The following is a 25,304-nucleotide window of genomic DNA, read 5'->3' as shown; positions in this document are numbered from 1 at the left end:
ACCCAACAAGGTAAAATTCAGAACCACGACATCTAATCAACCCTCTGGCCAGAAGGAAAGATGCAGGAAAAAACAAAGAGGAAGGAACACGGTTCTATCTTACCAATTCTATGAAGGTCACAGTCACACCTCCTGTCCCACCTTAAGGCTATTATTATCTTCTTCTTTACACACCCAAGATGTTGTTTGGTTTATTACAACGGCATCCATTACTACTGTTATTTTAAAAGACTTTGTGAACAAATGCGTCACTAAATGAGAGTACCAAACAAGAGAAATTTCCGCAGCGCTTCACAAGGGATGCAGGTCTCTTCCTCCGTATCTCCTTTGCGCTCTTCTCTTTCTACCCGTCTCTGCAGAAAGTCCTCACCTTCTTTCCCCAAATCCCTGGCCCGTCCTTCCCTTTGCAGGCCATTTCACAGAGTACGGAATGCATGGCTAGCTTTTTGGTGAAAAACCTTGTTCCTCTCTGATTTTTCTTTAACTGGCAGATTTTAATGTTTCACGTGTACTTCTCAAAGACGGAGTACGCCTCCCCGCCCACCCTCTCCCTGGTAGCTCAGGGTCTTTGGTTCTGCTCCCTATGCAGCTCCGTGCGTCGGTGGCCCACGGTGGGTAAAGGTTCCCCCGGCCCCGCTCTGTTTTGCCCCGACCCCACCTGCCCTGTCCTCGGGCAGGCAGACGGCAACTTCGGCAAACATACATGACACCTCCACTTTGCATTCGGATGAAATCGCTCTCTGGCGTGCAGTGTGTGCCTGCTGAGCTCACCAGGCTGTCGATGAAGTGAGGGGAAGTGGAGGGGAGTCGAGGGAGCGTGAAGAAAGCCCACGAAGGGCGGGAGAGAAGAGATACAGGGTCGAAGACCGGCAGAAAAAAAGGGCCACTCACTAACGAGAGGGTGATGCGCGAGTAAAGCGACCAGACCCCATGTGGACAGGGGGAGGAGAGAGCGCAGAGGACGCGCGCGAAGGCTGAACGCCCAGGCTGTCCGACCGAAAGCCCGGGCCGTGGGGGTGCGCGGGCGCGGGCGGCGCCAGACACGTGCGGTCCGAGGGCAGGTCCGGAGGCAAGCGTGCCCCTGTCCGCAGCCGCCCGCGATGAGCGAGGCGAGCCGGGTGTGCTCGGGCTACTACAGCCTCAACCACAGCTTCGTGGAGCCCTTCGAGTGCCCCCGGAGCGGGGAGGGGGCCACCCTGCTCTACTGCTGCGGCTTCGCCGACCTCAAGTACTGCTGCAGCGAGCCGGGCAGCTACTTCCCCTACAAGCACAGCTATATGTGGAGCCTCAGGTGGGCAGGGCGGCGGGCTCTAGGGAGGCGACGAGCGGTGCCAAGCCGGGAGTGGGAGGGTCGCCCGCTCGGGTCGGGTCCCTCAGGAAGGACATGGAGCCTCCGAGGGCGGGTGAGGGACCTGCAGACAAAGCGCGCGGGGCTCGGAGCTCCCCCACCCCCGACCCCGGGACCCGCTCGGTGCTGCCCCCGTCCGGCGAGGGTCAGGCGGTGGCGGCCAGAAGTGTGAGTGGGCCCTGGACCCCGGGCGAGGCTGGAGCCGGAGGAGCGCGGGAGGAGCGCGGGAGCAGCGCGGGCCGTGCGCCCAGGGCGCACGCAGTGCTGGCTCCGCTGGCTCCGCTGGCCCCGCTCAGCCCCGCGCCGGGTCTCCACGCCCTCCAGGGACGAGTTCCAGGCAGGAGGCTCCGCCGGCGGAGAGGAGACACGCAGATAACTTGAGGAGGTTTTCATTCTCTTTTTTTTGTTTGTTTGGGCATTTGGTGCTTTGAATAGAAAGCGGGCGACTTCGGGACTCATTTTAAGGTATTAACCAAGGATCAGAGTATTTAAAGTCTCTCTGAGGGTGAGAAGAAATCAAAGAGATGTGTGTGTGTGTGTGTGTGTGTGTGTGTGTGTGTGTACGCATACAGCGACAGGACTTTGTAATTTGCTCTTTTCAGATGATCCGAAACTGACACAGACCCGAACTGGAGACATACAGTAGGCAGGGAAAGTTTTATTTGCTATAATACACACTCCATAGAACCTTTTTCAGGACACCCCTTTCTTAACACCTGAGCCACTCGGCCATTACTGGAAAGACAAAAGACTTTCTAAGGTGGAGTCTTTCTTGCCTGTTTTTCCTATGATGGGAATTTTACTTATTCCACCTAGTATTTATGCAGATATTTTCACTGTGAAATGCTTTCTACACCACCCCGCCCAAGACTGTAACCTTTGAACTCCATTCTTTGATTTTGCCTGGAGAATGAATGTGAAAGAATTCCAAACCCACCTTCAGTTGTTTCTCACAAACCAATTAGCTTATGCCTGACAAGAGACAGACTCTGCTAGTAAGCCGAAGAGTGTTGTTTCTCTAATCCTCTAGCATGATCCAGAATTTGTCACACATGTCCAGTCCACAGCAAATGACTTTAAATGTTATTTCTTGAGGCAGTAAAATAATTTTTCCAAAATGTATTGCAAGCGTCAAAAAAATCTCTAAAGGAGTGCCACTTACCAATAAGTTCAGCTAACAACATTGTGTTGTGCCAGAGTGGGGCATAATCTCGCAAAATAATGGCAGCTTATCCCTCTCATTCAGAGAAGTAATCAGTATTGCACTGGCATATTATCCGGCCTTTTGGAAAATAGCATAGTAACCCAGCTCTGAGTCTTTGGAGGTGTTAATGATGGTGGCAGCACCTCTGACAGAGACTGGCAACTCTTAAGTCAAACTCAACTGAAAAAGTGCCTGGGATTCTCAGATCCTTGAATAGTTCCACAGGCAGCAGAGGATAGGTTTATGAGGGCACAAAGAATGAATAGCTTGCCGGGGTCTTCATTCAGCACGGACACAGCGGACAGTATAGCTCAGTTCCTAGGACACACAAAAATCATTTCAACTGAGAGCATCTGTTGGCAATGTTAAACCTGGGGATCTTGTTAGTTATTGAGCACTGAGAACACATGGGGAGGCAAAAATTCAGCACTTCATCTCCCTCATATTCTTTGCTCTTCGCCCAAATTGAAAATAGTCCAGCTGTGAAAAATATTCCCGAAGTCGCTAGCAGTTATTCTGAGATTCTGCAGCGGCTGGGAAAGGCACAGCACAGCTACTATGAGGCAAGCAAAGGTGCTCAGTAGGAGAACTGCGGCATGAACGGCGTGAACGAGGCAGCAACTTCAGAGCCCCCCTCGGGGACTGGAAAGCGGACTGCCATCACGGTGCTGGGAGGAAAGGATAATTCTCGCTTTCCTGTGTCTGGCCCACCACAATCTTTTCTCCTTCTCCAAATCCCTAACCTCTCAGGGCTTCCTTTGGTAACCTGCTTCAGGACCTAGGAAAATGATGCCTGTTGCACAGGGCAACAGGAGTTCAGTAAGCAGTTGTCAAAATGACTCTTTTAGGAGATTCCTAGAGTTTCATCTTTAGAGTTTTGTACGCATGAAGCAACGCTTCTATAAAATGAAACTGTGACACACGCTATCTGTCAAGATTATCAAGGTGGTGCTAATAATGGTGGTAGCACCTCGGACTCCCCATTGCGTTCTCAGTGCTCAATAACTAACAAGATAAGGGATAAGCTGACATTTATTTTCTTTAATTATAGTAGAAAGCAGAAAGAGCATGCTTTGTTTTTTCTACAAATCATGTGATGGGCTTTTAAATTGTGTACTTTAAAAGCTCACAATATGCATGTTGAATTTAATTAGGTTGACAATTTTACTTTTAAATTGACTAAATTACTTTTTACTTTGAGCATTTTTTTAATAACGGGTTCTCGTTTCAAGAATCTTTCTAGATGTGTGGCAGCCTAGCTGTCTTGTGCAGCAGATAATGTTAATTAAGTGGATTATATTCCCCTGTGTCTGTGCATAGTCCTGACCCTCCCTGACATTCATAATCTACAAAAGTCAGCTTTGGTGCCAACAAACATGAAAGAGGACTTGCCAGAGCCAGGGAGTCTCACCCTTGGAAGAGAGTGCACAAGTGAGGGCAAACTCCAATTTAAATATAAAACGTATATTGACTCTAGCCACAGAATATCCAGTCTTCACTGTATGCAAGGCTAGGGGGATTGGGCTGACATTAATAAACCAAGCACGACTATCTTTGGAGGTCTCACTCCACTCCCTTGTGGCCAAAGAGGCAATCCCTAAATGGCAGGGGGGCTTTATCTCCTAAAATCAAGGATAAATGGGATGAGCTTAAGCAACTCCCTTTTAATTCTGTTCTCCTTTTTCCAGAGCCCTAACACGTCTAGCCTCCCTGGTCAAATTCCCCCCGCCTTCTCTTTGGCACTTGTCAAACTTGTTGGGGCCCTAATCTCTATGAAATAGCAGAAGCCTGCAGGCAGGCCAGGACGAGGATGAAGAAAAAGGTCATTACTCGTCAATGACCATTTCAATGATGATTACTCTTCAGTGATGATTATACCATGATTTACTTCCTTTTTTTTTTTTTTTAGAGTCGGGGGAGGGGGGAAGGGACGAAGGGAGAGAATCTCAAACAGGCTCCTCACCCAGCCTGAGCCTGTCTAGGGGCTTGATCTCACCACCCTGAGACCATAATCTGAGCTGAAATCAAGAGTCAGAGGCTTGGGGCGCCTGGGTGGCTCAGTAGTGCTTCACTACTTTTGCACTGGTCAGTATTTTTCTATTCATCCTTTGTGGGTGGACACGATTTTTCCTTCTAAAATATACTTTTTTTAAAGATTTTTTTTTAATTTATTTATTTGACAGAGAGCACGAGAGAACACAAGCAGGGGGAACAGTAGAGGGAGAGGGAGAAGCAGGCTCCCCGCCGAGCAGGGAGCCCCATGTGGGACTCGATCCCAGGACCCTGGGATCATGACCTGAGCCGAAGCAGATGCTTAACCATCTGAGCCACCCAGGCGCCCCTAAAATATACTAATAGAGGTTTCTTTGATTGAAATATTTTTAAACTCGCCCAGGAGAATCACGTGAGCTTTCACCTGCCATATGAGTTCACATAGTTTTCTATACTAATGTTAACATATAAATGTGTAGAGAAAATAGAAGAATTTGATGAAAGCAAAAGGTGAGCTATAGATTTCAATCATATACTGTTTATACTAAAATATAGTTTGGCTAGGAATGACTGAAGCAAGGATGAACAATCTTCAGACCTTCTCTCTAGTATATGTGTAAACCATTTTGTGTGACAGTGAGAATGTTCTTCCTGTTTCTTCAGCATCGGTGCCCTGGTTGGACTGGGAACTGCTGCCCTTGTTCTGCTTGCCTTTGTCGTCAGCGTCTGTGTCCTCTGCTACTTATTTCTGTCTACAAAGCCTCGAAAGTTAGACACTGGCCTTAAACTTCAGCACCTCGAGGCTTCTTCCACTCATGAAGGTAATCTGCATCCATTATTTGCAGCCAACTTCCTGCACTCTATTCAAGAGAATCACCTCTCCCTGGGTGACACACCATCCTGTGAATCATGAATGCTTTTTAAAAATTCAACTCATTATGTGCCTTTATAGAAATTCATGGGAAATTAGGCATTAATGGTGAAATACCTTCAAGAATTTGGGCCAACAGGAAATTAGGCATTAATGGTGAAATACCTTCGAGAAATTGGGCCAAAGGACAGAAGAGGGGCAGGATGTAAATGTTCTCACGAAAAACAACCCATGGATCCACTAAATCGCTCTACTGTATTTAAGGCTCTCAGTTATAAAGGTTTTAGCTTTGTGGAGTTGTTAAATTTTGTTTGTGATAGAGCCAAAGATGTAGAATAAATAGAGGAGCAAAATATCTGGTAATCAATTCTCAGGGTTGCATTGCTCAAGATGGGTCAGTCAGTGGTCAGCTGAGCATTCACCTGGGTGCCTGAGAGCTGCAGAATTCAGAGGAGGCACTTAAAATACCTCAGAGGCATACAAAAGGAATAGAAAAACAGGAAAGGTAAATAGAAGACCGTCTTTGTTCTTGAATAAATTACAAACTAGTTAAGGTATACATGTGTGCAGGCGCGCATGGAAGAGTGACTATAAAGTAGAAAGAAATGTTTATGTATAGTTTGTGGAACTGGGGTTCATTATCTCAGTTACAAAGTGCCACACAAATGCTAATTGCTAGCATTATGAAATTCAATCAGAAAGAATTGTTATAATTTTTGTGAATATAAATTTCTGTTAGTGTATTTAAAAAGTAGTAGTCATAAATTTTGAGATATATAGAGTGTATTTTAATAAAAATTTAGAATATATAGGGCGCCTGGGTGGCTCAGTTGGTTGGGCGACTGCCTTCGGCTCAGGTCATGATCCTGGAGTCTCAGGATCGAGTCCCGCATCGGGCTCCCTGCTCGGCAGGGAGTCTGCTTCTCCCTCTGACCCTCTTCCCTCTTGTGCTCTCTATCTCTCATTCTCTCTCTCTCAAATAAATAAATAAAATCTTTAAAATAAAAAAAAGAGACATACTATTTTTAAAAAAATTTAGAATATATAAATGGAATCTATTTAGAATAAGATACAAGTGCTCAGTAACTTCTATTTAAAAAGAGAATGAAAAAGCTTACTTTAAAAAATTTTGGAAAGTCACCTGCTCAGATGCTCTCTTTTGGCTGAACCCTGAAACTTATATTTCTGGAGTACATGCTCTGTGACCTTATCAAATACACTGTCGCTGAATGATCGCATTAGCTCTACTTTCCTTTTCTGTAGAGGAGGTCTCTCCCAGAGGGCATCCTGTGTCACAGAGCAAGAGGCCAAGGTCCCTTAGCAGTTCCTTTTCTGAAGCACCGTTTGTAACTGTGTGGCCGAATTGACAGGTTGTTAGTTGAATTTAGTCCAATGGCTTAGATCCTGTTTCTTCACAGGCAAAATGAAGCAGTGGATTAGTGACTACCAAATCATTAGATCTTAAACTCAACTTTTTATATTATTTTTATTTTTTATTATATATGTATATGTGTATATATATATGTATATACATATAATGTATTATTTGTTTCAGGGGTACAGGTCTGTGATTCATCGGTCCTAACACAATTCACAGTGCTCACCATAGTACCTACCCTCCCCAATGCATAAAATGAATTTTTGTCTCAAGTGCTTAGATGATTTAACGTGGACGTTTTTGAATTTTACTATACATAAGAATCACCTAGGCAGCTCATTAAGACCGCAAACTCCAGACTCTGCATTTTATAAACAAATAGCTTCCCTTCCCAGCTAAGTAAGTCCTCGCTCCCCTGCTGTCTACTCTCCACAAAGCAGCCAAAGTGAGCCTGTTACAAGATAAGTCAAGTCTTGTCATTCCTCTGCTAAAAAATCCTAATCGCTTCCCATCTCTCTTGTTAGATACAGAAGTCTTAACTGGGACCTACCAGGGCTTCTGTGGTCTGCCCTTCCCACCCCCATTTCTCTCATCTCCTGTGCACAGACACATTGGCCTCTTTGCTGTTCCTTGAAACTCCTTTGCCTCAGGACCTTGCATGTGCTGTCACCGTTGTCCAGAAGGCTTTTCCCTCAGATACCCATATGACTTTCACTTTCTTTAAATCTTTACTAAAAGGCACCTTCCTAGGGAGTTCTTCCCTTGTCACCATATCTGGTGACTTAACTCCCCTTCAACATTTCATACCCCCTTCCTGTTTTATTTTTCTCCTAAGCATTTGGCACTAATATACTATATAATTTAGTTATCTATTGTCTAAACTTTCTCCACTCCAACTGGAAAGTTTGTTCCAGCAAAGTAATAATTTTCACTTGTTTCCTCACTACTGTATCCCTACTGCCTAGAACGCGTAGCAATGTTTGTTGAATGAATTGAATGAGTAGTGCTACACCTTTATAGTAGGTGATCACAGGAGCACCTTTGTTGTCGCCTCTAGAGGTATCAGACAATCATCGAATGTCTCCTCTACGCCATGCGTTGTGCTAAATAGAAGTTGGTTGTTTTTCCTGGTTGATCTCAGGGACTGCCCCCAAGTGTTATTTCATGTTGGCTCTGAGAACCTAGCAACAGAATTAGCTGGCTTGTTGATTCAAGTCTGGTAGTCTTAATGCTATTTAGCTAAGGAGATCCATTGATGCACTTCTGAGGTAGTTAGAAGAAGCTCCTTTCTTGCATCGAAATGTCTCCTCTCAAAAACATTGTTTATCAGGCCAGCAAATTAACTCCAGACACCTTTTCCTGAGTGCTTGCTATTGACAAGGCAGGATTTTATATGATCACTGCCTTCCTGCTGCTTTCCAATGAGGTGTTTTGGTCCTTTGGTTTGATTTTAACCAAATCAGACATGGTGCAGAGCCCAAAACAAAATAGGTAATCGAAATGTCACTGAAATAGGAAGAGAAAGACAGTTTATATTTGAAAGTGACCCTTTAGAGTGAAAACATTGTGGTGCTATTGTGAGGTGTGCACGCTCTGTTCCAGTGATTCTCCCACCTAGGAATAGGTTCCAGTGTTCTAGCTGTTAAAAACAAAAAGTCTTTATTCCACTTAAGGGATGCCTTCAAGGTCAAGGATACTAAAATGTTTGCAGAAGAACCAAGTAGGTAAACATTACATCAGATGAAACCGGTTTCATCTTCTTTCAAAATGATCTGTTCTTAAGAGTCGACCTCCCATTATTTTGCATTAATTTTTATAATTGAGACTGTTTTCATTATAGGCAATTCAAATGGCCTAAAGGGAAAAATGTCTTTATGCACGTTCTAAAACTGACCTAGGGCACTGAACTTTTCTGTTTCTATAAATGACAACCATCTAAGTCTAAAATAGTCTAATCTTAGGCAGTTGTGCCAAGGTTTTTCCCTTGTGTATCTTTATTGGTTTTTTTTTAAAGATTTATTTGTTCATTTGAGAGAAAGAGCGAGAGCATGAGTGGGGGGAGGGGTAGAGGGAGAGGCCTGAGGGAGAAGCAGACATCCCGCTGAGCAGGGAGCCCGATGCGGGGCTCTATCCCAGGACCTCGGGATCATGACCTGAGCCGAAGGCAGACGCTCAACCGACTGAGCCACCCAGGCGTCCCCTCCTTTTTAATGTATACAGTTTAAGGCTTTATACATTTTGAATTGATCCTGAAAACAGCAGGCCGCTGGGAGCGACTGCAGAGGTTCACTGGGCTACCTCCTGGGCTCACTTTGTGCACAGGAGCTGTGGCTGGAAATTGATTGCCTTTAAATTGTACCCCATCATGGTTTTGTTCCCTTTTTTGTGTGTTTTGAGCTATGCGTGTTTCAAATGCCAGCGTTTAAAAGAACCCCATTGCTTGTCGGTTGTAGAGTTCTGAGAAGATGACTATGTGAAGGGCATCTTTCTGAGCAGACACTCCTGAGGGGGAGGACTCATTTCATACGTTGTGGAAGATTTAATGGCAAATAGAGAAGCAGTTAGCGGGCTGAATGTCCCAGATCCCTGCTTCTCAAACTTTTCTGCTGGAAAATCCTTAAAGGGGAATGAGAAAGGAACCTGTACCTCCAGAATTCCAGGGGCTATCCTGGAAAGGCTTGCGTGAGGCCTATGAACTTTAAATTATTTGAAGTTTCATTTTATTTTTATTTTTGTCCCATCTTATTTTTAAAATTTATGTCATTTTTCAATTTGGCTGAATGTAATGGCTTGTTTTACTCTAATAATAACATCTTCTCCTTCTCATATCTGAAGAAAACTGGTGCTCTGGGAATATCAAGCACATCCACCCTGTGGTTTTGAGCATCCACTGACACTCGGGGTTGCGGAGGGTGGGTGGAGGCCTGAGGAGAGGGGCTGTTGGAAACAGAGTTCTGGATGGAAATTAAAAGGGCAGATATTAGTAGAACTGCTTGGCACAAATAAAATAATACAGTTGGATAGAGATAATAGAGAACTCCAAGCCCCTGTATCTGGTGGTCTCTTTTGTAAAGGCAGGTGATATAAATGAAAAAGGGTAAGCAAATCCTCAGCAAGGTGCAGCTGTCTAGGAGAAAAGCGTAAATTACGTATGGAATACTGAGAAAGCACATTTGAAGATCACGTAATTGTTTCTTCTGCCCATGAGCAGAACATGACTCGGACTGGCTCAGAATGGTCTGCTCTATTTCTTCTTCTTAGAAGAGTCACCTAGAAAGAAAAAACGTTTCTTTCAATTCGCTTTTATTTATGGAAAATTAGAAAATACAGAGAAACAAACAAACAGTGTCTTCCGTGATTCCACCATACAGAGATGAGGGTTATTAACACTATGTTCAATTCTTCCATGGATTTTTGGTATGCAACTCTTACATACATGACTGTAACAAAGTGCGGGGGATGAGTCTTGCACTATTTTTTTTCACTGAACAATATTGACATCTTTGTTTGCCAATGAATGAATGCCTTTGCCAAAGAATATTCCCACTTTAATATCCTGACATAGTGCTATGATTTTTTATTCTTTTATTTCGATATAACTTCACACTTCCAGAAAAATTGCAAGAATACTACAAAGAAGGTTGTATACCCCTCCTCAGATTTTTCATTGTTAATATTTTGCCTTATTTTCTTTATCATCGACTTTCTCTCAATGTATATTTTCTGAACCATTTGAAAATAATTTGCAGATATCATGCCTTTTTTTTTTAAGATTTATTTATTTATTTGACAGAGAGACACAGCGAGAGAGGGAACACAAGCAGGGGGAGTGGGAGAGGGAGAAGCAGGCCTCCCGCAGAGGAGGGAGCCCAATGTGGGGCTCGATCCCAGAACCCTGGGATCATGACCTGAGCCGAAGGCACACATTTAATGACTGAGCCACCCAGGCGTCCCGGATATCATACCTTTTAACCATAAATATTTCAGTAAATGTTTCCTAAGAACAGGATTTTTTTCTTACATAGTTATAGTATGTTTATCAAAGTCAGGACATGTCACACTGATAAAGTAATATTATCTAATCTGCAGTTCATATTTAAATTTTGCCAATATCCTTAATAGCGATGTTTTTCTCATCTAGGATCTAGTCTTATAATTCATTGTCATATTTCTTTAGCCTCCTTTAATCCTCAGCCTTTCTTTGTCTTTCATGATCTTGACATTCTTGTAAAGCAGAAGCCAGTTATCCTGTAAAGGGTCTTTCAATTTGTCTGATATTTTCTCATGACTGGAGAGAGATAATACCTTTCAACAGGAATACCATAGAAATCATATTCTCAGGGCGTCCTATCAGGAAGCACATAATATTGGTTTGTCCCATTAGGGGTGATGTGAACTTTGATTCGTTGGTTAAGGTTGTATTTGCTGGATTAAGACATTGTAAAGTCACTATTTTCCCTATTAATTCCTAAGTAATTTGTAGGGAGGTACTTTGAGATTGAAAATACTCTGTCCCTCCTCAAACTTTCATCCACTCATTGATGGCTCTTGACTGAATTTTTTCATTCAAAATTTCAAAATAATTTTAAAACTATTATTACAATAGTTATAAAATGATGACTTTCCAAGCCCCACATTGTTTGTTATTCTAAGGAATAACAAACATAAGGAAGAGCTTTTCCTTCTCCCCTCTTTATTGACCTATTCATTTATTTTTTCAGATCAGTATGGACTCAGATGCTTTGTTTTAAAATATTCTGTGACTGTCATTATTTATTCTGATGCTTACATTGTCTCAGCTTTGTCCTGTGGGAGCCCCTTTCAACTGGGTCCTTTGTCCTTCTGAACTGTGTCCATAATTTTTTGAGCACTTTTTTGCTTTCTGTCACAAAATGTTCCAGGCAGTCTGTACGTCCCCTGTTCCAGCCCTGGAATCTGACATTTCTCTAAAAAGCCTGGTTCATTTTAGTTGGTAACAGTATTTAGAAACCAAAATCTGAGTATACCATATTTTATCATTGACTTTGAGTTAGCTTCCATTTTCTTTTTCATTACAACATACATTGCACAAACTATCTAAGTATTTTCTTAGCATAAATCCCTGGGAGTGGACTTGTTGACCAAAGGATGGGCACATATTAAAGGCTGTGGATACAAGTTGCTAACTGCCCTCCAGGAAAGGACTAGTATTATTATTTCAAAAGATACACATTTTACTAATTTCTTGAAAAAAAATAATAGTGTTTTTATCTTAAATGAAGAGTGGGAGTGGGCATTTTAATGTCTGTCATTATTTCTTCTTTTTAAAAATATTTATTTAAGTCATCTCTCCACCTAACGTGGGGCTTGAACTCACGACCCTGAGATCAAGAGTTGCACACTTTTCCAGTGGGGCCAGCCAGGTGCCCCTGTCATTATTTCTTTTGTGGCATACTGTTGTTCATATCTTATACACGTTTTTCTGTGGGGATGTACATTTTTCGCTGCTTTAAAAGAACTTTACACACAGCAACTAAACTCTTTTCCACATACATTGCAAATGTTTTCACAGTTGTTTCCCTTGTAATTTAGTATGTGACAATTTTTCATTTAGAGAAGTTTCTCCTTTTGCATTTTCTCCCTTTAGTTTCATACTTAGAAAATTCTCACCTCTGGGGGTGCCTGGCTGGCTCAGTTGGTATAGCACATGACTCTTAATCTTGGGGTTATGATTTCAAGCCCCACGGTGGGTGCAGAGATTACTTAAAAAATAATAAAAATTTTAAAAAATCTTAAAAAAAAAAGAAAGTTCTCAGCTCACTATAAGTTATAAAGATATTCACCTATATTTTTTTCTAATACATTTATTCATTGTTTTTATGTTTAAATTTTTAATAATGCTGGAATTTTAGTTTTGGTGTAAAGTATGAGGTAGGGATCTGCCTTTTTATTTTGCAAATGAGCTCACTGTCCAAATATCTATTGGATAATCCATCTTTCTCTTGCCAATTTAAAATGTCATAAACTGAATTCTTATATACACTGTGATCTGTTTTTAGACCTTCTGCTCTGTTAAATTTATCACTCTGTTTATTCTTAAGCTAATAATATACTTTAAAAATACTTTAAAAATTATTGTAGTGATATAATTTTAATATCTGACCAGGCAAGACTTTCTCCTCCCTCCCATTATGCTTCTTTATCAAAGTTTCTTGGCTACTCTTATAATGTTCAGATTTCCAAATAAACTTCTGAGGCATGTTGTCAAACTTTTAAAAATTAAGTGGTATTGGGGCGCCTGGGTGGCTCAGTTGTTAAGCGTCTGCCTTCAGCTCAGGTCATGATCCCAGGGTCCTGGGATTGAGCCCCTCATCGGGCTCCCTGCTCTGCCGGAAGCCTGCTTCTCCCGCTCCCACTCCCCCTGCTTGTGTTCCCTCTCTTGCTGTGTCTCTCTCTGTCAAATAAATAAATAAAATCTTTAAAAAAATAAATAAATAAAAATTAAGTGGTATTTTGATGGGTTTTGCACTAAATTTATAGATAACTTTGGGATCTATTTTTCTTAGTAGCCTTAACACCCCTCCAACAAAACTCTGCTCAAAACTGTTATTAATTAGGCTGCCAAATTATTTTGTAATACCATTCTTTGTTTCAGAAAGGCTTTTTTTTTTTAAGATTTTATTTATTTATTTGAAAGAGTGAGTAAGCAAGAGAGCAGGAGCAGGGGTATGAGCAGAGGGAGAGGGAGAAGCAGACTCCCGGCTGAGCAGGGAGCCCGATGCGGGGGCTCGATCCCAGGACGCTGGGATCATGACCTGAGCCGAAGGCAGGCGCTTAACCAAATGAGCCACTCAGGAGCCCTTTAAAAAATTTTTTTTGTTATCATTATTTTAATATTTTATTCATTTAAGAGAGAGAGAGAGCACAAGCAGGGGGAGGCATAGAGGGACAGAGAGACTCCCAGCTGAGTGGGGAGCCAAACTCGGGGCTGGATCCCAGGACCTGGAGATCACAACCCAAGCCAAAGGCGGATGCTTAACCATCTGAACCACCCAGGCGACCCCAGAAAGGCCTTAAGAACTCATTGAGATCTTAGTAGAAGATGGGGTTATTTGAACTCAGTGACAGAAAAGGTTACTGTGCCTCTTTTTTTTTTTATTTTTTTTATTGTTATGTTAGTCACCATACATTACACACTAGTTTTTGATGTAGGGTTCCACGATTCATTCTTTGTGCATAACACCCAGTGCTCCACACAGAATGTGCCCTCTTTAATACCCATCACCAGACTAACCCATCCCCCCACCCTCCTCCCCTCTAGAACCCTCAGTTTGTTTTTCAGAGTCCATCGTCTCTCATGGTTTGTCTCCCTCTCTGACTTACTCCCCTTCATTCTTCCCCTCCTGCTGTCTTGTTCATTTTCTTTTTTCTTAATGTATATTGCATTATTTGTTTCAAAGTACAGATCTGTGATTCAACAGTCTTGCACAATTCACAGTGCTAACCATAGCACATACCCTCCCCAATGTCTATCACCCAGCCACCCCATCCCTCCCACCCTGCACCACTCCAGCAACACTCAGTTTGTTTCCTGAGATTAAGAATTCCTCATATCAGTGAGGTCATATGATACATGTCTTTCTCTGATTGGCTTATTTCACTCAGCATAACACCCTCCGGTTATATCCACGTCGTTGCAAATGGCAAGATCTCATTCCTTTTGATGGCTGCATAATATTCCATTGTGTATATATACCACTTCTCCTTTATCCATTCATCTGTCGATGGACATCTTGGCTCTTTCCACAGTTTGGCTATTGTGGACATTGCTGCTATAAACATTGGGGTGCACGTACCCCTTCGGATCCCTACATTTGTATCTTTGTGGTAAATACCCAGTAGTGCAATGGCTGGATCATATGGTAGCTCTATTTTCAACTGTTTGAGGAACCTCCATACTGTTTTCCAGAGTGGTTGCACCAGCTTGCATTCCCACCAACAGTGTAGGAGGGTTCTCCACATCCTCGCCAACATCTGTCGTTTCCTGACTTGTTAATTTTAGCCATTCTGACAGGTGTGAGGAGGTATCTCATGGAGGTTTTGATTTGGATTTCCCTGATGCCGAGCGATGTTGAACACTTTTTCATGTGTCTGTTGACCATTTGGATGTCTTCTTTGGAAAAATGTCTGTTCATGTCTTCTGCCCATTTCTTGATTGGATTATTTGTTCTTTGGGTGTTGAGTTTGATAAGTTCTTTATAGATTTTGGGTACTAGCCCTTTATCTGATATGTCATTTGCAAATATCTTCTCCCATTCTGTCGGTTGTCTTTTGGTTTTGTAGACTATTTCTTTTGCTGTGCAAAAGCTTTTTATCTTGATGAAATCCCAATAGTTCATTTTTGCCCTTGCTTCCCTTGTCTTCGGCGATGTTTCTAGGAAGAAATTATTGCGGCTGAGGTCGAAGAGGTTGCTACCTGTGTTCTCCTTTAGGATTTTGATGGACTCCTGTCTCACGTTTAGGTCTTTCAACCATTTGGAGTCTATTTTTGTGTGTGGTGTAAGGAAATGGTCCAGTTTCATTCTTCTGCATGTGGCTGTCCAATTTTCCCAACACCATTTGTTGAAGAGACTGTCTTTTTGCCATTGGACATTCTTTCCTGCTTTGTCAAAGATGAGTTGACCATAGAGCTGAGGGTCCATTTCTGGGCTCTCTATTCTGTTCCGTTTATCTATGTGTCTGTTTTTTTGCCAGTACCATACTGTCTTGATGATGACAGCTTTGTAATAGAGCTGGAAGTCTGGAATTGTGATGCCGCCAGCTTTGCTTTTCTTTTTCAACATTCCTCTGGCTATTCGGGGTCTCTTCTGGTTCCACACAAATTTTAGGATTATTTGTTCCATTTCTTTGAAAAAAGTGGATGGTATTTTGATGGGGATTGCACTGAATGTGTAGATTGCTCTAGGTAGCATTGACATCTTCACAATGTTTGTTCTTCCAATCCATGAGCATGGAATGTTTTTCCATTTCTTTGTGTCTTCTTCAATTTCTGTCATGAGTATTTTATAGTTTTCTGAGTACAGATCCTTTGCCTCTTTGCTTAAATTTATTCCTAGGTATCTTATGGTTTTGGGTGCAGTTGTAAATGGGATCGACTCCTTGATTTGTCTCTCTTCTGTCTTGTTGTTGGTGTATAGGAATGCCACGGATTTCTGTGCATTGATTTTATATCCTGCTACTTTACTGAATTCCTGTATGAGTTCTAGCAGTTTTGGGGTGGAGTCTTTTGGGTTTTCCACATAAAGTATCATATCATCTGCAAAGAGTGAGAGTTTGACTTCCTCTTTGCCGATTTGGATGCCTTTGATTTCTTTTTGTTGTCTGATTGCTGTGGCTAGGACTTCTAATACTATGTTGAATAGCAGTGGTGAGAGTGGACATCCCTGCCACGTTCCTGACCTTAGGGGAAAAGCTCTCAGCTTTTCCCCATTGAGAATGATATTCGCTGTACGTTTTTCATAGATGGCTTTTATGATATTGAGGTATGTACCCTCTATCCCTATACTCTGAAGAGTTTTGATCAAGAAAGGATGCTGTACTTTGTCAAATGCTTTTTCTGCATCTATTGAGAGGACCATATGATTCTTGTTCTTTCTTTTGTTAATGTATTGTATCACGTTGATTGATTTGCAGATGTTGAACCAACCTTGCAGCCCAGGAATAAATCCCACTTGGTCATGGTGAATAATCCTTTTAATGTACTGTTGGATCTTATTGGCTAGTATTTTGGTGAGAATTTTTGCATCCATGTTCATCAAGGATATTGGTCTGTAATTCTCCTTTTTGATGGGGTCTGTGTCTGGTTTTGGGATCAAGGTAATGGTGGCCTAATAAAATGAGTTTGGAAGTTTTCCTTCCATTTCTATTTTTTGGAACAGTTTCAGGAGAATAGGTATTAATTCTTCTTTAAATGTCTGATAGAATTCCCCTGGGAAGCCATCTGGCCCCGGGCTTTTGTTTCTTGGGAGATTTTTGATGACTGCTTCAATTTCCTTAGTGGTTGTAGGTCTGTTCAGGATTTCTGTTTCTTCCTGGTTCAATTTTGGTAGTTGATACATCTCTAGGAATGCACCCATTTCTTCCAGGTTATCTGGCATAGAGTTGCTCATAATATGTTCTTATAATTGTTTGTATTTCTTTGGTGTTGGTTGTGATCTCTCCTCTTTCATTCATGATTTTGTTGATTTGGGTCATTTCTCTTTTCTTTTTGATCAGTCTGGCCAGGGGTTTATCAATCTTGTTAATTCTTTCAAAGAACCAGCTCCTAGTTTCGTTGATCTGTTCTACTGTTCTTTTGGTTTCTATTTCATTGATTTCTGCTCTGATCTTTATGATTTCTCTTCTCCTGCTGGGTTTAGGCTTTCTTTGCTGTTCTTTCTCCAGCTCCTTTAGGTGTAGGGTTAGGTTGTGTATTTGAGACCTTTCTTGTTTCTTGAGAAAGGCTTGTATTGCTATATACTTTCCTCTCAGGACTGCCTTTGCTGTATCCCAAAGATTTTGAACCATTGTGTTTTCATTTTCATTGGTTTCCATGAATTTTTTTAATTCTTCTTTAATTTCCTGGTTGACCCATTCATTCCTTAGTAGGATGCTCTTTAGCCTCCATGTATTTGAGTTATTTCCAACTTTCCTCTTGTGATTGAGTTCTAGTCTCAAAGCATTGTGGTCTGAAAATATGCAGGGAATGATCCCAATCTTTTGGTACCGGTTGAGACCTGATTTGTGACCTAGGATGTGATCTATTCTGGAGAATGTTCCATGGGCACTAGAGAAGAATGTGTATTCCGTTGCTTTGGGATGGAATGTTCTGAATATGTCTGTGAAGTCCATTTGGTCCAGTGTGTCATTTAAAGTCTTTATTTCCTTGTTGATCTTTTGCTTAGATGATCTGTCCATTTCAGTCAGGGGGGTGTTAAAGTCCCCCACTATTATTGTATTGTTGTCAATGTGTTTCTTCGCTTTTGTTATTAATTGCCTTATATAATTGGCTGCTCCCATGTTCGGGGCATAGATATTTACAATTGTTAGATCTTCTTGTTGGATAGACCCTTTAAGTAGGATATAGTGTCCTTCTTCATCTCTTATTACAGTCTTTGGTTTAAAATCTAATTTGTCTGATATAAGGATTGCCACCCCAGCTTCCTTTTGGTGTCCATTAGTATGTTAAATGGTTTTCTACCCCCTCACTTTCAATCTGGAGGTGTCTTTGGGTCTAAAATGAGTCTCTTGCAGACAGCATATTGATGGGTCTTGTTTTTTAATCCAATCTGATAGCCTGTGTCTTTTGATTGGGGCATTGAGCCCATTTACATTCAGGGTAACTATTGAAAGGTATGAATTTAGTGCCATTGTATTGCCTGTAAGGTGACTGTTACTGTATATTGTCTGTGTTCCTTTCTGATCTATGCTGCTTTTAGGCTCTCTCTTTTGCTTAGAGGACCCCTTTCAATATTTCTTGGAGGGCTGGTTTCGTGTTTGCAAATTCCCTTAGTTTTTGTTTGTCCTGGAAGCTTTTTATCTCTCCTTCTATTTTCAATGACAGCCTAGCTGGATATAGTATTCTTGGCTGCATATTTTTCTCGTTTAGTGCTCTGAAGATATCATGCCAGTCCTTTCTGGCCTGCCAGGTCTCTGTGGATAGGTCTGTTGCCAATCTAATATTTCTACCATTGTAGGTTACATATCTCTTCTCCCGAGCTGCTTTCAGGATTTTCTCTTTGTCTCTGAGACTCGTAAGTTTTACTATTAGATGTTGGGGTGTTGACCTATTTTTTTTAATTTTGAGAGGGGTTCTCTGTGCCTCCTGGATTTTGATGCCTGTTTCCTTCCTCACATTAGGGAAGTTCTCTGCTATTATTTGCTCCAATATACCTTCTGCCCCCCTCTCTCTTTCTTCTTCTTCTGGGATCCCAATTATTCTAATGTTGTTTTGTCTTATTGTATCGCTTATCTTTCGAATTCTGCCCTCGTGATCCTGTAGTTGTTTCTCTCTCTTTTTCTCAGCCTCTTTATTTTCCATCATTTGGTCTTCTATATCGCTGATTCTCTCCTCTGCCTCATTTATCCTAGCAGTTCGTGCCCCCATTTTTGATTGCACCTCATCAATAGCCTTTTTGATTTCGACTTGGTTATATTTTAGTTCTTTTATTTCTCCAGAAAGGGTTTCTCTAATAACTTCCACGCTTTTTTCAAGCCCAGCTAGTATCTTTAAAGTCATGCTTCTGAACTCTAGGTCCGACATCGTACTAATGTCCTTATTGAGTAGGTCCCTGGCTGACGGTACTACCTCTTGTTCTTTTTGCTGAGGTGATTTTTTTTCGTCTTGTCATTTTGTCCAGAGGAGAACAGATGAATGAGAGAACAAAATGCTAACAGATTAACAACGTCCCCAGCAAATATACTCTATACAAATCAGAAAAGACCTGAAACCAGGGGAAAAGAAAGGGAAAGAAAGAAAAAAGAAAGAGGAAAAAAAAGTAAAAGAAAAAGATAAAGATAAAAACAAAAACAGAACAATACAAAAAAAAAAACAGAATATGATCAAATGATCAGGCTAGTGCATTGATCAGTGCCACACACTAGGGTTACTGTGCCTCTTTAAGGGACCTTTCTAACAAGCCTGTAATTTCCTACAACTGTTTTTGTCCCTAGATATAGAAAACTGAATTACTCAGCAGAGCTACCAACACATTTAGTATTTGTGGGTCCTCCTCAGAGCTAAGGGTTAGGCAATCTTGGCTGGTGTTCGAACCAATAAACAAAATAGAAGCTTGTCTCTTGTGAAAATTCATTTAAAGGATTTTAAATATGAGCTATTTGTGAGTTATGTTAGTCATCAGTGGCTGGAAAATTTTAATAATGCAGAAAAGAAAAAGGAAAAAAAGGCCCATGGTAGAAAAAAATAGGATAGGAAAAACATTCCTGGATAGAACTGCCTTCACTCACTGATGGACCGATAAAGCCAAAGGGCAAGTCTAAGACTGTAGCTTTACGGTGAATTTTTAACTGTATTTACTTGAAATACCTATATATTCTTAAGAAGGCAGGGCCCTGCACAGGGTAAAGCACGATAGGTCAGCAGGTCACTGGGTAAGTTTTGCCCACTTCGTCATTAACTTCAGATCCAGCCCTATGCTTCATATTAAATTCGAAGGGAAAACATCCTCTGCAAATCAGAAACACAGGGTACAGATCTAACGTGGCTTGTTTTCACTAGGAGGAAGTGTGGGATGAGTGGGATGTGTGGATTTTCCACTCAGGAGTAAAGTGAGCTAGTTAATTAGCAATTAGAAGCTGCTGTAGGACTGAGAAGGTGACACAGAAGCTAGGGGGATGTAGGCAGATGATGGCAGAAAAGCTTAATTACAGTCCTGGCCCGATAGTCAAAGAGATGAAGACCTGCAGGGGTCTCCAGCATTCTTTTGATATTTTGAAATGGCAGGCAAGGGCAGAGTTCATAGAAAAGTTGTAAGATAAATGGATTCCTGAGGACTGGTTCTGAAAATGAATGCAAAATTTAACCATTATAGGAAAAAATATATTGGTGTAGTTCGTGATGAGGATATGTGCAAAGATTGTTTGATGAATTGGATCTGAATTTTGACAAAGGCCAAACCTTTAATTTAAATACCAGTCTGAGAGGTATAGGATTAAAGGAAGGTTGAGATTTCTCTTTGATGACCAGACACCAAAAAAAAAAAAAAAATGAAAATGAAAATGAAAATGGGACATGAGCAGCAGAAAGAAAACTAATATCAAACCCAGAAAAGAACAATAATGTTGGAGCTTCACAGTCTGCATTCAGTAAGGAAAAGGAGGAATTAAATAGGGAAAACCTTTTATGTGTAACAAATCCCTTGGGAGCTCAATGGAATTACAGATTTCTTCTTTAAAATCTAATCCATGTTGTAGTCCTGGGACAGAAAAAGAGGCTGCTGATTTTATTCCTACTTTGTTGGTTAAGAAATTAGCTTCTATTTATCAAAGCAAAACTAGTTAAAGGTGAGGTTGCTCAGACTTTTCTTGCTCTTTTAAAAAATGATTCCACAGAGATGCAGTTAGCTGGACTCTCTTATCATTATAGCTACTCACTACAGTTGTTTTTCCCCATGTTCCATTATTCTAACTTACCAGAAGGATATACATTGAAAGCACCTTTGGATTTTTTGTAAACTGTGAGAAGAGAGTCAACACTAGGGGTGTTAACTTGCTAATCAAAATTCCTGCTTCAAATGATATTGGTATGTTTATAACAAATCTTTTCTTGTTTGTGAAGTATATTGATTTCTGTTAGGGGAACTGCCTTGCTTTAAGAAGTCAATCTAAGAAACAAATTTGTACCTACACTGATTAGAAGGATCCAGTAGCCAAGGAAATGAGTCAGGGCTGGAGAATGGGCACCTTTGTTAAGTCCTTGAAGAAAGACCTGTGACACTGGGATATGTTTTTTGCAAGCCTTTAAATCTCAGAGGGCAGTAGACAGGTTAGATAAACTCTTTCAGTTGCTGCCAGAAAATACATAATGGAAACTAAAGCTGTCAGAAGGGAGATGACTTAGAGAGAACCCCTGAGTTGGGAAATAACCTCCTGAATTTATTTCCCATTAAAAAAAGACAAAAACAAAAACTGTATGTGGCAAGGTAGATAAAAACACATTGAAAGTCTTATTGAAATGTCTTATGATTCTAAGGATGTAAAAAGCTTAGGAAACATGAAGGACTGTAATTAACCAACATTCAGTTCAGACTTCCAGGAGCTCCAACAAAATTTTAAGTTTTAGATGTTTAAAGAAATGCTTATGTAAGATGCAAAAGCCACCCAGGTAATATGCAACTAATTTACATCTTATATCCTTGATCTTTATTTTTACTTGCTAGAATACTGAAGAGGACAAACAATGCTACGCAAATGAAAAATAAACCTATAAAAATGTTTTTTCTAATGTTACATGAGGAAAACAGTTTCAGTGGCCCCCACAGAGAATAAGTTCCATTACTTAAGTGCTTAGTAGCTAAATTTTTATCTACTATTTTTTAAAACTCCACTTTGCAAGTAACAGTCAAGTCAAATGTTTTGGTTTATTAGATTTTCATGCCAGCCTTCCCTACTCCATTTAACAGAGAATGATTGCTGACTGGGCATAGCACTACTTGCCAGGCTAGAAAATGTTGTGCCTACAACAAATTAACTTTTAAAAATCAGATTATATTGTTGAAAGATTATGATTGAATGTTGAGAAGGAGAACATTTATTTTACCACCACAAAGGTTCAGGGGTAATGAAAGCCATCTATTGAATGATTCTAGGCCCTATGCTTTAAACTTAGGATATTTTAAGATGAGCTCAGAGAACAATACCACCCACATTTCAGTTCTGTGGGCATTCTCTGGGAGCTGGAGTGAGACACCGTTCTTCACAACTTGTAAATAATATTGCCCTGTGAGTGTTGAATTCTGCAATCAACCCGCAGTGGGGGTATGCTGATGGGGCCTGGAAAGTAGTCTGAACAGTTACTCATAAATGGGCAAAGGCAGGCAAGATGAACACACTGAAAGATGAGAATCGACTTATGCCAAGTGGCCAAGGGTAGAGGAAAGATCTGTTTCTAATAGTGGAACCTCTTGGCCAGTGGTTTCCACTCTGTCAGAGGTAGGTTCAGAGCAGGTTTTTCTAAATGACTAATTAGGGAGGGAGACGGTGATAGGAACCAACAGGCTGAGCCCTGAGGCACTCCTAAATCTAAGAGGCCTGGAAAAAGAAGGGACCAACAAGAGACGGAGAAGGAGCAATGGAGACAGGAGGTGAGTCAAGAAAGGGTGATACCCTGGAGGCCAAGGAGAGAAAATGCTGCCAGTAGGTCAGACAGCATGCAGACCATGAACTGGGCTAGGGATTTATCTACTGCTTCTACATATTTATACAGTATTTAAATTTGTATATTTGTAAATTTGTATATATTGGCGAGCTATATGATACAATTACTTTTCTTTTTTTTAAAGATTTATTTATTTAGTTAGTTAGTTAGTTAAAGCATCTCAAGCAGACTCCACGCTGAGTGCGGAGCCCGACGTGAGGGCTCAATGTCACGATCATGACTTGAGCTGAAATCAAGAGTCGGATGCTTAGCTGACTGAGCCACCCAGGCGCCCCCTTAACTTTTCTAACAATCATTCTTGAAGAATAATCCATTTCTTTGGCTATAAGCTTTAGTTTTTGTGATGAGCAAAGGTTCATATTCCTCTATGCTTGTGCATTTTGGACTCATATTTCCGTGGAATGAGTGAATGAGATTGTGGCACAAATGTGTTCTTAAACATTACATCTAAACGGATTATGATCGCAAAGCCTTAAGAGTGTTGCAAATTATTAAGATAAGCTTTAGTGTAGTTTTAGTTTTGTTCATTTTTATGCACAGGGATAGTCACACTTTTAAGTAACCCAGAAATTGTTGCCTTCTTCTCAAATGTGTAATTTCCTCCATGGAAACATGGAAGAAAGAAGGGTAAGCATGGAAATGAAAATGAAATTCTTACTTCTCTGAGTATTTCCCTAATTTGACTTTCAGAAGGAAATGCTCAAAAACAACTTTGAAATGATTCAATTCTCACTCATCCACACAGCGTTTTCAAGACATATTTTCAATATTGCTCCAAAATGTATTTTTTAAGCACACATCTTAAAAAGTCAAATTTTATGTCATAATTACAAATAATTATTTCATTTTGTTTTGTGTTTTGCAGGCAACCCAAACAGGAAAATCAAAGCCCCCAATTCAAACGCAGCATCAAATTCAACAATTGAAACATCTGATGAAGCTGATGATATAATTCAAGATCCAAAAATGGATACAACACAAATCAAAACTGTATATTATTAAAAAACCTGTGTTGCAAAAGCTCACTGGAGAGATGGAGCAATACAAATAAAGAATGCATTTCAAATAGAGTTTGTAATTGTACTTTTCAAAAATTCACCATTCACAAAGCAAGACACAGCTGCATTTTTGATCATTCAATTAGTTTATTAAAAACCCACTAAGGTTTCTGATCATATGCAGAAGTTTACTTTTATTTGCTAATTAAGATGTTTCTGTATTACATGAAATTATGCTAATACGTCAGGAGAAATTAAAGAACTTATCAATAACACAGACAAGCGAACCTACGCCAGTGCGGAACAATTAGAGATTTGTCACATTACCAACATTACACAATTCTTTTGATACTTAGAGGCAGTTCTTTTTACAAGATGGCACTGGATAGGTAAATCTCAGGGGGGATGGTCTTATAAAACAGAGGTGGCAAGTTAAGTCTCTTAGAGATCAACCCCTACCTTTTTTTCAGGGCTTGCTGGGTACAAAATGAATGTACTGTCTTTATAAAACCTAACATTCAATAACAAAATAGGTCACAATGCATAATCTGCATAATAAATATTTTCTGCATACCAAGGGATAACCATAACAAAAATCCTTCACTGATAAAGTTCCTACAGAACTTCTAAAATTAAAGTTATAAAAAAATAAGTTCTCTAGTCCCACCTAAGGCTATTATTGCATTAATACCACTTAAGACACCTAGAAATAAAACTACGGTTTCTGCACATTATAATTGTCTTAAAAGATTTTTATTCCTAAGTATGATTTCTATTACAAGAACACAGACCTTGTTTTCTAATGGAATTCACTAGGAAAAAAGGATTAATTTTAAAAGCTGGCTCTTCCCAAAACATCCACCGTGTTGTATAAAATTACTGTAGTTGAAAGACTAGCCTTTCAAAATGTATCAAATACGGCTTCTCTGGTCTGAGAGAAAAAAAAAAAAGGAACGCCTTACTGCTCTCGGCATGCAAATCTCAGGTTTAGAAACTTTTGGCCATTAGGCTGTCAAAATTTTTACCAAGAACTGGGGATGTCTTCTGGACCAGCACTGCGCAGAAGTTTCTGTGACGGTGGAAATGTTCTTTCCCTATCTGCACTGTCCATGGTAGCCACTAGCCCCATGTGGCAACTGGGCACTTAAAATGTGGCTCGTGTAAGTGAAGAAAACATTTATATTTTATTTATTTAATTAATCTAAATTTAAATAGCGACATGTGGCTATATTGAGAGCATAGCTCCAAGATCATTACTGCAACATCTACTGGCCATGATGGATTTCACACTGGCTGTCTTGATACACAGATATTCAAAATTACACTATTAATCAGATGTTGCCTCAGGTAAAAACCTAGGATGAGCAAGTTAAGGCACTGGTACAATTCTACCTTTGCTGTTCAAGGGCAAGTGCTGATGCCATAAATGACACAGGAAGCAGGCAAACTGGTCAAGGTCAACGAAATGCTCACGGTTCCCCAAACTCCTCCTAACCTGTGAGAGATACGGAGGCTGGGCATGGCTGGATGTGTCACAGAGTGCAGCTCCTGGGCTTCGCAAGTGGGATTACCATCAAGCTAGCTTAAGACATATACTCTC

At 40.7% G+C, this 25,304-nt stretch overlaps 1 protein-coding gene across 1 annotated transcript; it reads left to right on the top strand.

The window, feature by feature from the left end:
• Nucleotides 1-865: 865 nt before the first annotated feature.
• SHISAL2B (shisa like 2B) lies at nt 866-23,747 on the top strand. The gene is made up of 3 exons (XM_025892369.2): nt 866-1,291; nt 5,208-5,365; nt 23,572-23,747. The coding sequence occupies exons 1-3, from the start codon at nt 1,101-1,103 to the stop codon at nt 23,706-23,708; spliced, it is 486 nt and encodes a 161-aa protein (XP_025748154.1). The 5' UTR covers nt 866-1,100; the 3' UTR covers nt 23,709-23,747.
• Nucleotides 23,748-25,304: the final 1,557 nt, after the last annotated feature.

This window comes from Callorhinus ursinus, unplaced genomic scaffold, assembly GCF_003265705.2.
Source record: "Callorhinus ursinus isolate GAN/ISIS: 27379988/994484 unplaced genomic scaffold, GSC_fseal_2.0 scaffold23, whole genome shotgun sequence".
In the NCBI taxonomy this organism is placed as follows: Eukaryota; Metazoa; Chordata; class Mammalia; order Carnivora; family Otariidae; genus Callorhinus; species Callorhinus ursinus.
This window is presented reverse-complemented; position numbering and strand designations above follow the sequence as displayed.